At 36.9% G+C, this 13,541-nt stretch overlaps 1 protein-coding gene across 1 annotated transcript in view; it reads right to left on the minus strand.

Annotated features, from left to right (window-relative positions):
- The window catches only part of TANC2 (tetratricopeptide repeat, ankyrin repeat and coiled-coil containing 2), a 346,976-nt gene that overhangs the window by 305,446 nt on the left and 27,989 nt on the right, over positions 1-13,541 (minus strand). Inside the window, exon 2 of the mRNA XM_003786213.3 lies at positions 10,723-10,814. Within this exon, the coding sequence (XP_003786261.1) occupies positions 10,723-10,789 (67 nt within the window). The 5' untranslated portion in view covers positions 10,790-10,814. The remainder of the gene's footprint in view (positions 1-10,722; positions 10,815-13,541) is intronic.

The raw sequence follows: 13,541 nt of genomic DNA on the forward strand, positions 1-13,541 counted from the left end.
TTTTTGGTAGAGACAGAGTCTTACCTTATCACTCTCAGTAGAGTGCTCTGGCATCACACAGCTCACCGCAACCTCCAAATCCTGGGCTTAGGCAATTCTCCTGCCTCAGCCTCCCAAGTAGTGGAGACCACAGGCACCTACCACAACACCTGGCTATTTTTTGTTGCAGTTTGGCCGGGGCAGGTTTGAACCTGCCACCCTCAGTATATGGGGCTGGTGCCTTACCCACTGAGCCATAGGCACTGCCCAATAAAAAGCATTCTGATTTTTTTTTCTTAAGAGACAGTCTCACTTTGTCGCCCTTGGTAGAGTGCCATGGTGTCACAGCTCCCAGCAACCTTCAACTCTTGTGCTTAAGCAATTCTCTTGTCTCAGCCTCCCGAGTAGCTGTGACTATAGGCACCTGTCACAACACCCAGCTATTTTTTGTTGCTGTTTGACTGTGGCCAAGTTCGAACCTGCCACCCTCGGTATATGGGGCTGGCACCCTACTCACTGAGCCATAGGCGCCACCCCCACAGGAACTGTATTAAAGGGCTGCAGCATTAGGAAAGTTGAGAACCACAGATAAGGGGAACATTTCAACAGCCAATTGCACAGGATCTCCACAGAAAACAATTGTGCTTATTTATAAACAAACATTACAAAATACATGAGGAAATGATCCACCATGAATAATTTATAAAACCTAACAGAAGAATCAGGGCTTCAAGCATTTAAGATCATACAATGACCTAAAAGACAACATGTATTTGAACACCTAATACTATCTTCCTGTCTCTAGCTTAGTTTTCCATCAGGGACAGTTTCTGCTTGAGAGTTTACTTTTTGGTAGTAACAGTAGTAGTATGTTCTGCAATACACTGGGCAGTTCCACAAAATGAAGTAACTAATACTCTTACCTCATTAATACCAATGTTTCCCTTGTTCTCTCTGTCCTAGACATATACAGCCTTTTTGTCTAACTATGTGACCATGTGTTTACAGTTACTTTTAATAGCTTGTAAGATAACCCTTCACCAAAATCAATTATTCCCTTCTCTTTTTAGTTATTCTCTCTCATTCATTCATAAGACTTTAAAGGGATTTTACTAAATTGAAAATGAACCTCTGAGTTCCTGAATGGAATTGCAGTAAATGTATATGTTAGCCCATTAACACAGATTACCTTTATCCAAGTCATATTATATAGTTAAATAAAATTTATCATGTCTATTCCTAAGAATTTTATGGTTATTGTCATTATAAATGAATTTTTTCCCTCACATTTCTAATCAATAAATATTAGTAGTATGATAAATAGAGAAGTGCAATCACTTTGTCAAATTGTATTATTTATAGTAAGTATTTACTGGATTTCTGGAGTTTTCATCACAGTCCAAAATAAAAATGATATTGTCTTTTATTCTGCAATTTTATACTAGACATTTTATTTGCTAGAACTTTCCAAACTATTTTAATAGGAGAAATATCCATCACGTTTTTGTTTTAATGGAATTGGTTGCTACATTTCTTTTATAGTTATGATGTTTAGTTGTTAGATGTACTGAATAGTCTTTGAAATTTTTTCTGTTTTAATGATTTTTTAATGGCTGTGGTTTTATGAAAATGCTTTTTCAACATATAATGATAAAATACTGTGATTTTTTAAATTTTTTCTAATTTAAAAGGAAATCTATTGATTTCCTGATGTAGATACATCTTTCTTTGACTAGAATAAATTATATTTGTTATAGTACATTATCAGTAATTATTTGTTTTTAAATGTAAGTATTACTTATTTTTTCTCACTTTTGTTTTTGTATCACCTGTTCTCTTTTTTTTCTTTTTCTTTTTTTTTACAGACAGAATCTTACTTGATCACCTTCTGTAGAGTGAGACGCCAGAGCTATGGCGTCACAGCTCACAGCAATCTCCAGCTCTTGGGCTTAGGTGATTCTCTTGCCTCAGTCTCCCAAATAGCTGGGACTAGAGACCCTGCCACAACCCCCAGCTATTTTTGTTGTTGTTGTTGCAATTTGGCCAGGGCGGGGTTTGAACCCACCACCCTCAGTTTATGGGACTGACGCCCTACTCACTGAGCCATAGGCGTCACCCTGTATCTCCTGTTTTCTTTTTTTTTATGAGACAGAGCCTCAAGCTGTCCCCGGGGGCAGAGTGCCGTGGCATCAAAGCTCACACAGCAACGTCCAACTCCTGGCTCAAGCGAGTCCCCTGCCTCCGCCTCCCAAGCAGCCGGGACCACAGGCGCCCGCCACAACACCCGGCCATTTTTTGGTTGCAGCCATCATTGTTGTTTGGCGGGCCAGGCTGGATTCAAACCTGCCACCTTAGGTGTATGTGGCTGGCGCCTTAGCCAATTGAGCCACAGGCACCGAGCTGTATCTCCTGTTTTCTTCACATCCTCCCAAAAGCTGTGTTATGTCTGTGATACTATACTTTCTGAATTTTTGAATACCCAAAGTTGTTAGAATTTCCCTGTCTCCACCACCACATACTTGAATGATGGTTTACCAAAACAATTATACAATGATATCAAACTATGGCATTACTTGATTCAAAGAAGCATATGTGGACTTTCATTAAGTAATTGCATAATCTAAGGTGATAAAGTTAGGACAAAATATATATTGATATTAATATAAACATTTAACTTTTAGAAAACATAGAAACATATTTTCTTTATAGATCACTAAATTCAAGAGAGCCACACTGTGGTCTTTACACAAAAATTTCAGAGTACCTAGTCCTGTAAGTATCAGAAAATGACACTTTTGACATCATAAATCTAAACTGATTAAATCATAAAATTCAAAGCTATCACATATCCTCAAGTGGAAAACTTGGCCTGAGAAAATTCATTTGTTATTAACTTGATATAAAACTATTTCTGTGAAATATTTATCTAGTGGTCCAAATATATATTCACATCAGTTATTTAAAAATACAAATTAGGGGCTTGGCACCTGTAGCTCAGAGGTTAGTGCGCTGGCCACATACACCGCAGCTGGCATACATCAAACCTGGCCCAGGCCTGCTAAACAACAATAACAACAACAAATAGCCATAAGTTTGGCAGGCACCTTAGTCCCAGCTACTTGGGAGGCTGAGGCAAGAAAATCACTTGAGCCCAAGAGTTTGAAGTTGCTGTGAGCTGTGACATGAGTGCACTCTAGAGGGGTGACATAGTGAAACTTTGTCTCCAAAAAAAAAAAAAAAAAAGATAAATTAGGGCTGGATGCAGTGGCTCAAGCCTGTAATCCTAGCACTCTAGGAGGCCAAGGTGGGTGGATTGCCTGAGCTCAGGAGTTTGAGAGACGAGCCTGAGCCAGAGCAAGACCCCTTTTCCAAAAAAATAGCTAGGTGATATGGCAGTCGCCTACAGTTCCAGCTACTTGGGAAAGTGAAGCAAGATCACTTGAGCCCAAGAGTTTGAGGTTGCTGTGAGCTATGATGCCACAGCACTCTCTAAAGGGCAACAAAGTGAGACTCTGTCTCGGAAAAAAAAAGAGAAAGAAAAGACAAATTAAAACAGACAATGCCCTAAATACCAAGTTCATTTTTTAAAAAACTCTAATTGTTATGTTCATGAGGAAACTTCAATGATCTTAAAAATAAGCCATGAGCTAAAGTTATATAAATAAAGTATATGCCCAATTATTTATTAAGGATTAAAGAAAAAACTGTAATGATAAAAACATTAATGACATCATTCCATAAGTATATGTTCTTTAATATAAAATTTACTGTTGCTCTCTCTTCTCTTCTCCCCTGCTCTCTCTCCTCTTCACTCTCCTCTTCACATCTCTTTTCTCTCCTCCTTGGTGCTGCTCTGCAGCCTCCCTCCCCCACCAATAAAGACCTTTCATACAAGCAAAAAAAAAAAATTTACTGTTACCCTGGAATAATTTCCCAGCAGTATGAAAAACATACTGCTTCTCTACAAATAGAGTTCTTTCCATGTAGAATTAAAGGCATTATTTTTATAACAATTCTGAATGATAAACAATTTATTTGAAAACAACTGAGAGGCTTATAAGCCTCTAGCTGGGCAGGTTGGTTCATGTCTATAATCTCAGAACTTTGGAAGGCCGATGTGGGAGGATCATTTGAGGCCAGGAGTTTGAGACCAGCCTGGGCAACATAGCAAATTATTGTCTCCACAAAAAAATAATTTAAAAAATTACCAGCACTTTTATAAGCTGAGGTGGGAGGATTGCTTGAGCCCAGCATGGGCAACAGGGTGAGACCAAATCTCTTTTTAAAAAAAGAAGAAGAAGAAGAAGACAGAAAAAAAGAAAAAGGGGGAAAAAAACCTAAAAATTATTATTGACATAACTAAATGCCTAGAAAATCAGCAGAACTTTCACATGTATGGATTTAACATGATCTCTAATAAAACAATAGTTATGCAAAAGTTTAAGATGCAATAGTTTGTGATTTTGCTAAAGCACAAATTGGATGCCTGTCTAAGGATAGTATGTGGAAATGAGTCATTTATCTAGTACTAAGGTCAAGTAGAATCTTGTAAAGTAATAGAAAATGGTAGTGCTGCTGTCAAAAGTGAACAACTGAAGATGTCTAAGAAAATGAGGGTTCTAGAATACAAAACAAATTTTGGATAATTTTTTTTTTAATGTCAAATTTGGAAGCTGCATGGATCTATAACATGTATTAGTTTTAAGATACACTTTTTAGAACTGGCAAACATTGTCAGAATCAACTTAAATAAGGGCTTGCAGCAATCCAGGCAACATATATATTGAAGAATAATGGCTGAATCTCATTGTAACAGCAAGCTTTATGGCACTTTAACTTGCTCCATGCCTGTCCCCTTCTTTCCAGCTCTGCATTAGCCTCAATAACCAACAACTTCTTACCAATGGTGAAAACCATCAGCCTGGCAGCCACAGAAAGAAGGAAAAGAAGCCTGTAGCTCCTTAAAAGCTTTATTCCCAAAGAACTGTCATTGTTTGACCTGTCTGAGACTTCCCAGGAAGATTCCACTCATAAGGCTATTTTTATTGATCTCACCCAGAGCTTGCTCAGTGTGAAAAGTCCCTTGGCAAAGACTAGAAGGCTCTTAAGAAAATTTCTTTGTAATCATGAGCTGACCACTAAGGAAACCAAGCAGAGACCTTAGTGGCCATACCCAGTAAAGAGTCTGTACTCTGGAGAATCAGTTCACAGAAAACACTAAAAAAATAAACAACATAAATCAGAGGATGAGGTGAATCGGATTTCTAGAGATGCCACATTTTGCAGCTTAAAATGTCCAGTACTCAACAAGAAATTATGAGACTTAACAAAGAAATAAGTATGGCCTATACACAGGGAGTTCAAGAAGCAAGAAATGAACACATATTTAATAATAGCTTCTCTGAGGAAGCTCTTATGCTGACTATACTAAGAAACTTTAAATCAGCTATTTTAGATATGTGCACAAAACCAAATATTACAGAACTAAACGTTAAATGAGAATAATGTATCTAACAAAAATATCAACAAAGAAAATTTTTAAAAAATCAAATACTGGAGTTGAAAAATATAAGTAAAATAAAAAATTCAATAGAGAGGCTCAATAAAAATCAGTTAACTTAAAGATAAATTAAGATTATACACTCAGAGAAACAGAAAAATAAATGAATAAAGCTGAACAGAATCTCAGATAACCTGTCAGATGCCATTAGACATAGCAACATTTGCATAAGGAGAGTCCCAAAAGGAGAGAGAAAAAGGAAGAGTATTTGAAAAAATAATGCTGAGTGATTGGATCCCAAGCTATAAAGTAAATGTTGAAGTTACAGAGGGGTTAGCTTCTTTGATCATATTCCTCTCACTCTCCCCTATACCTAAATCATTTAAGAGAGTGGAAAAGTTAAAGACTACCTTAAACAAAAGGACAACACAGTGAAAAGAAAACCTGTTTCTTTCATTTATCAACATATTTTTCTCTTCCTTTGCATACTAGAGAGTTCCATTATTGCACATGGCTAACCATTATTTAAAAAAGCTTCTATCTTATTACAGACTTTTTGCTGAATTTTCTCTCACCTAAAACCAAATGTCCTGATTAATAAAGGCTATCAATGTCTAATGGATGGTGTGAACCCACTAGAAAAACAAATACCTGAATAATGCCTGATAAATTACTATTAGGAATTTTACCCTACTATATGGTAATTGAGGAGAAGAAATATGTTTGGCAGTATCATTCAGTAGGGCTACAAAGTCAATAGTGAATCATGGCATATGTAAGAGTATATCTAGAGTACAAAAGTATATCTAGATCAGTGATTTTTAACTGGCGTGCTGTGAAACGATCTTAGATGTGCTGCAAAAAACAATTTTTTAAAATATATACCTCATTTTGTTTACTTAATTATTGTGTTAAGACATTTATACTCTATATTAATAGATCCGACATGTACTCTTGCATTATGCACCATAGGTGTGATCCCACCATTCATCCTCCCTCAACCTGACCCCACCTTCCATGAAAGTGTGAGTGATTATAAATTGGTTTCATAATAGTACTGAGTACACTGGGTATTTTTTCTTCCATTCTTGAGATACTTTACTAAGTAGGATGTGTTCCAGCTCCATCTATGTAAACGTAAAAGAGGTAAAGATCACTAATTAAATTATTTTTAAATTATTTTCAGAAGAAGCTCAAAGCATAATAAGTATATTCTTTTTTAACTTTTTTTCTATCAACATAATTCAAGTGTGCTGTGGAAGTTTAACTATAGGTTCAAGTGTGGCATGATGTTGAAAAAATGGTTGAAAAACACTGATCTAGAGAAACTTCAGGAAAACACAAATTGGAGAATACCCCATTGCTATGATTTAGGTATGTTTTGTTTGGGCCTGCCAAGCCTCATGTTGAAATCTGATTTCCAGTGTTGGAGATGGAGCCTGGTGGGAAGTGACTGCATAGTGGAGATCCCTCAGGATTGGTCTGATACCATTCTCACAGGAATGACTGAGTTCTCACCCTTGGTTCCCATGAGAACTGGTTATTGAAATGAGCCTGGCACCTCCTTCACTATCTTACTTCCTCTTTAGCCATGTGATCTACACATGGGCTCCTCTTCCCTTTCCATTATGAGCAGAGGTTTTCTGAGCCTCTCATCAGAAGTAGATGTTGGCACCATGCTTCCTGTACACCATGTCGAATTATGAGCCAAACATACTTCTTTACAGCAACACAAATAGACTAAGACACCCCTCTTGTACAAAAGTGGATGGCTAAGTTCACTAACTAGTGAAGTAACCTTAAATACTACTCAATAACCTCCTAGCAAGTGCATTTAAATACATGCCAGGCACTTTAGGTACATTATATCTCACTGAATTAATCTTAGGAACTTCGTATTATTGCCATTACCAAAAAATCTTAAAGTTTGTGTTATTCATAAATAGTTGAAAGGTCTATTATATACTATATTGACTATAAATAGGTTTTTCTCAAAAAAAAAATCACATGAGTAAAAAATAAGGGAAACAGACAACAGAAACACAATTATGACAGAGACATTATATAAATACAGACTTACAATGTTCAAGAGATAAAACACCGAAATTTTGGTGAAGAACAAAATTGGAAAAAAAAGAAACAAATAGTGTCTAACTGCAGATTGTTTTTAAGCTGAAAGGGGAAAATCAGTATCCACATAGCAAATTGAGGACATCAAAATGAAAGTAACTAATGAGTGACAGATGGACACTATGCACCTCCACCTCTGAAACCTCAAGAAAAAAGCAACATACACTGTGTAGCACTCAGCTAATTGTGGAAAATATCAAACAAACCCCCAAATTGAGACCATTCTGTTTTTTAAGAGAGAGAAATTTATTCCTTGAAAGTATCTAGAAGGCTGAAAAACTGTTTTAAATTAAATGAGATTAGAAAAGACACAACAATTAAGGTAATATCTTATCCTGGACTAGATACTGAAAAGGAAGACTAGCAATTCTACAAAGGACATTACTGTGTAAATGAACTAAATTGGAAAATAGATGCTAGATTGGATAAAAGTACTGTATCAATGTTAAATTGCCTGAAGATAACTGGACTGGGATTATGGAAAAGAATTTGCTTTATCCACAAAAAATATACATCAAACCATTTAGGAGTAAAAAGGCATGATGTATTTAACTTACTCTCAAAATGACTTTTTAAAAAGTGAGAGGCATTTAGAGAGGGAGAAGGGAGAGCCATTTATGTATGGACAGAAAACAGATGATAAAGCAAATGCAGCAAAACTAAGTAATAATATAAAGTTATGTGGAGCTCTTTACTATTGTTACAACCTTTCACTAAGTCTAACATTATTTCCAAATTAAAAAAAAAAAAAGAACAAATGGAAGTTCTAGAACTAGAAAAAAGTATACAAAAACTAAAATTAAGAACTAAATACAGTTAATAGTGGATTAGTAATAGCAATGTCTTGTGGAGTTTAAAATAAAAATAGATAAAAAGAGGGCAGTGCCTGTGGCACAAAGGAGGAGGGTGCTGGGCCCCATATACCACAGGTGGTGGGTTCAAACCCAACCTTGGGCAAAAACTGCAAAAAAAAAAAAGATGAAAAGAATCTAAAGCTCTTACAATGCCCAAGAAGAAGGTAAAAATACAATTAATATCAAAGTTTGATAAACTAAGGATTAATGTTTTAATCTTTTGGGTAACCACTGAAAAAAATCACATCAAGTTATTAGGGGTAAATAAGAAATAACAAAAAATGTTTTGATCCATGCAAAAGAAAAAGCAGCACAGAACTGGTTAGGACAAATAGAAAGTGCACAGCCGTGTATTATATTTAAAATCAAATACACTAATGACTGAATTAACATAGATGAAAGTATTTTTTAAGAGGAAAACTCTTGTCTGAATGAATAAAAATAAAACTCAACTATATGTTATTCACAGATAGAAATACTGATAGTAAAAGTATGAAATAAATTACACTTTGCGAGCACTAATTAAAAGAAAGCTGCAGTAGATATACTAATATGAGACAAAGTTGGCTTTCAAAAAAAGGTACTATTAGAAATACAGAGGGACATTTCACAACGATAAAAGTCAACTCACCAGGAAAATATAACAATCCTAAATGTGAATGTTTAATACCTAAGTAAGATGGCTTCCAAATATAGCAGAACCTCTGCAAGTTGACCACCCAAGAGACCATAACAAACTGGTCAACATATGTTGACCACCCAAGAGACCATAACAAACTGGTCAACATATAAAGGCAGTCAAGGTAAGGAACCAGAACTACTGTACCGATAACATACATGTGATGCATGTCTATGAAAATTAGGTCAACTGAAGGAAGTGAGCAATGTAGGGAGATGGTCAATTACAAAGGTTGGTTCTAGTATATATAAAGTAAAAGCTGTTAGGAACCACCAGGAGAAATAGATAAATCCCCAATTACACACAGGTAGTATTTTATCACACCTTTCTCAGCAAATAATTTTTTTTTTTTGTAGAGACAGAGTCTCACTTTATCACCCTCAGTAGAGTGCTGTGACATCACACAGCTCACAGCAACCTCCAACTCCTGGGCTTAGGCAATTCTCTTGCCTCAGCCTCCCGAGTAGCTGGGATTACAGGCACCTGCCAAAACACCTAGCTATTTTTTTGCTGCAGTTTGGCCAGGGCCAGGTTTGAACACGCCACCCTCAGTATATGGGACTGGCACCCTACCCACTGAGCCACAGGCACCACCTGACAGCAAATACTTTTTTTAAAATAAGAATATGAAATATTTGAGGACCATCATTAACAAAACTGACATACAGTGCACCAAATAACTACAAGATTAACATTATTTTCAGGCACATCTAAACATCCACCAAAACTGACTATATAAAGAACTGTAAAGCAAATCTCAAAAGAAAAAAATAATACAAAATAGATCCTCTGATAATAGTATAATTAAGCTAGAATTCAAAAATAATAAGTGTGACATAATAAGAATATACACCATAGAACCTCCATAGTTGATCACCTCCCTACACTGACCTCCTCCCTAAGGTGACCTAATTTTCATAGACCAGACATGTACCACTACATGTACACATTAGTATAGAAGGCCTAGTTCCTTGTGTTGACCAGTTTGTTACTGTTTCTTGGTCAAAAAACATTTTAACACATTACTCTTCAATATTTTCTACAAAAAATGTATATATAGTTTTATTTACTTTAAAACCTAAAATTATCTCCTTGTTTTAAAATTTAACCAAAAAACCCACACTTCAGAAACTTTATTTTAATGTTTAATGTTTATTTTCATGTTCTATATAAAGCTTTGGGGCTCAACTGTTCTTATTTTTACAGGTTCCCTCATAAGAGAGTGCCTAGGGCTTTTAATACTTAAAGAAGTATTCGTTTATTCAAAAAATGAATTTAGATCTGGAAGATTTTTAATAAGTACATGAAGAGATACATTACTCTCATAAATTACAAATAAATTTTTCCTTCACAAACTTTCCCTTTACCTGAATGTTCCTGCTAAATATTCAAGTGCTCCTGTCTCTCAGTAAAGATGACTGCTTATAGAAATGTAAATTTTCTTTTTCTCTAAGTTAAATAAACCATTTAATAATAACTTAAAGTATTATAGCATTGATTCAAATCCCTAAAAGAACTTCTATTTCTAAAATATCACACATAATAAACATAGCATAAATAAATGTAGCACAGTCACTTACCACTTGATCTGTTTTTACGACTTGATTTCCCACCAGTAAGAAGCATCTTGAGACTATTCCGAAACATGGTTATGCTATTCTAGCACACAACTCTATAAGAAAATAAAGGAAAATATTTTTAAGAAAACTTGATTTTCTATCCAAAACACTACTAAGAATTTAAAATACACCACAAAGAATTGTTTAAATATATAGTATGAAATTATACCTATATGATAAAAAGTTCATTAAGCATTCAAATAGTTCCTTAAAAGTATATTATAATATTTTAACTATGCTAAGAAATAAAGGTAGATATTACTAAGGATACACAGAAATAGAAAATATTATTAGGTAGCCATACATATAATACAGTCCACCTTTCATGTGACTATTATTTAAATAATATTCCCATATTCCTCACATATACACAAAGATTCTAGAAATGTATAGCACCTGCAGATTTTCCACTGGTCAAGCCATTTCACAGCACTACTGATAGACAAGAATTAGTGTCTATCCTCTCTGTGTCTCACTTCTATCAAAGAAACTCTTCTGCAGTACTCTGGATTAGATTCTCTTTCACCTTCTCAGAGACCTTTATCAAAAATCATCTTGTTTTTCTCTTTAATTCCAAACTTTAATTTTTCTCTCCATTGAATCATTTCAATCATAACATTAACGTATTTTAGAATGCCCTGTCCATTTACAAACAAAGCCCTCCTCCGTTACTACCTCATGGTTCAATTATTGCTCCTATATCTTCACTCTTCTTCAAAGCAAAATTGCCCCAAAATGCTGTTAGTACTTGGTGTGTCCATCAGATTGAATACAGTGAATACGAAGTGGAACACAGTTCAACATAAAATATCTAAACCAAGGTACAGAGAAAGTTGAAAATACAGGAAAGAGTATTAGATGAATATGGAACCTACTAAAAAGTTCTGACATATGTATTCTTGGAATGTCAAAAGAATGCAAACACCAGGAAGAAGAAATATTCAAAGAGATACAAATGAAAAATTTTTTACAATACTGAGAAACATGAAGACATTTTTTCTTATTTTTTTTGTCTGAGACAGTGTCTCACTCTATTGACCAGGTTAGAGTGCCCAAGCATCAGTCTAGCTCACAAAAACTTGAAACTCCTGGTTTTAAGCAATCCACCAGTCTCAGCCTCCTGAGTAGCTGTGGCTACAGGCACCCACAACAACACCTGGCTAATTTTTTTTTTTTTTAGTAGAGATAGGGTCTCACTTTTGCTCAGGCTAGTCTTGAACTCCTGAGCTCAAATAACCCTCCTGCCTTGGCCTCCCAGAGTGTTAGGAATACAGGCATGAGCCACAGTGCCCAGCCATGAAGCCACATCTTAAGCTTGTCAAACATGAAAAAATAAATACAAAGAAAAACACTAAACAAGTCATAAACAAAATGCTAAAAACCAAAGACAAAGAAAATCTTTAAAACAGCTAGACAACAAAATAAACACATTTAACATAGAATGATCAACTGGGAGAAGAATCCCATCATCTCCCAATGTCACCCTACACACAGTGCTTACTACAGAAAAATCCCAGAGTGCTCATAACCCTTAGGCCTACTTTAAAGAGCTGCTAGAAATTCATGTAGCTCCAATGCCCCCAAATCAGGAGCACAAAGTATGCACTCCCTACTCCAACCCCATGAGCCAAGCTGATGCCTCATGACACCATCTTGAGACAAGTACCATCTCTGGAGTACACCCTGCCTCTGGGGGCCAATAGCCACTGCACCTATTCAGCACTTGGGCTCCATCTTTATTCTACCATGCCCACACCAGTGGATGAACACCACAACCAAACAGCACAGAGCCTGGGCCCAGATCAGCCGCGACTCTAGTCCTGAACAACAGGGAAACAAACTCCCACCATTTTCATTTCTAACCAGAGAACAGTCTGCCATTCCTACCTAGGGTGAACCCACCACCTATGGATCAGCCAAACTGCTGCATACCATATCCCAAGCAGGAGAGATCCTCAAGCGTCTGGGCAGCTGGCATACTCCCAGGAGGTAGAATAGCTGTGCACCCACACCCAAGACCTGAAAAACAATCCAGTGATAGATATCCCACAACCTGCAGACAGTCCCTACTCCACCCAACAGCCTGGTACCCACAATCAAGGCCTCAGAAACAGCTGTTTGGGGCACCTCTGGAAGACACATCACTAAGTTGGCTAAGCACCTCCAAAGCTCCCAACCCAGGCCTAAAAAGCACCCCAGTGAGATACTCTTAGCAGATGTGTCTTGTGCACTGTGTGAACAAGCTTGCACCCATGTCTCAGGCCTGAGAAAGAGCCCTATGGGCCACTCCCAGGTGGTTGAGCAGCTTTGTACCCCTCTCCTGGGCCTGAGAAGCAGCCACATAGGCTACCCTCAGCGGACATGCCCCCATATCAGCCAAGAAGCCATATGGCTACATTCTGGCTATGTCCCAGCCCCCAGCAGACATACCTCTAGGCCAGCTGAGCATACCTTTTCCCAGGTCTGAGAAAAAGGTCCACAGGGTGTCCTTGAGAAACATCCTCCTATGTAGCCTAGTAGCCTTGCACTTGCAGCTCATGCCTTAGAAACAAGACCCATGGGCCACCCCAACCAGACACATACTCAGGCCAACTGAAAAGCTATGAGACCATGTTCAGGCCTGAGAAACAGGCCTACAGGCTTCTTCTGAAGGCATGCACTCAAACTAGATGAAGAACCGGTTGCACATGCTCCTGGCAAGAGGGACAGCCCGAAGGTGCACACAAGCCCCTTTGACCTGAGAAACAGCCCAACAAACCCAACCCCAGCAAAGCTGCACA

This window comes from Otolemur garnettii, unplaced genomic scaffold, assembly GCF_000181295.1.
Source record: "Otolemur garnettii isolate 467f Iridium unplaced genomic scaffold, OtoGar3 scaffold00018, whole genome shotgun sequence".
Classification (NCBI taxonomy): Eukaryota; Metazoa; Chordata; class Mammalia; order Primates; family Galagidae; genus Otolemur; species Otolemur garnettii.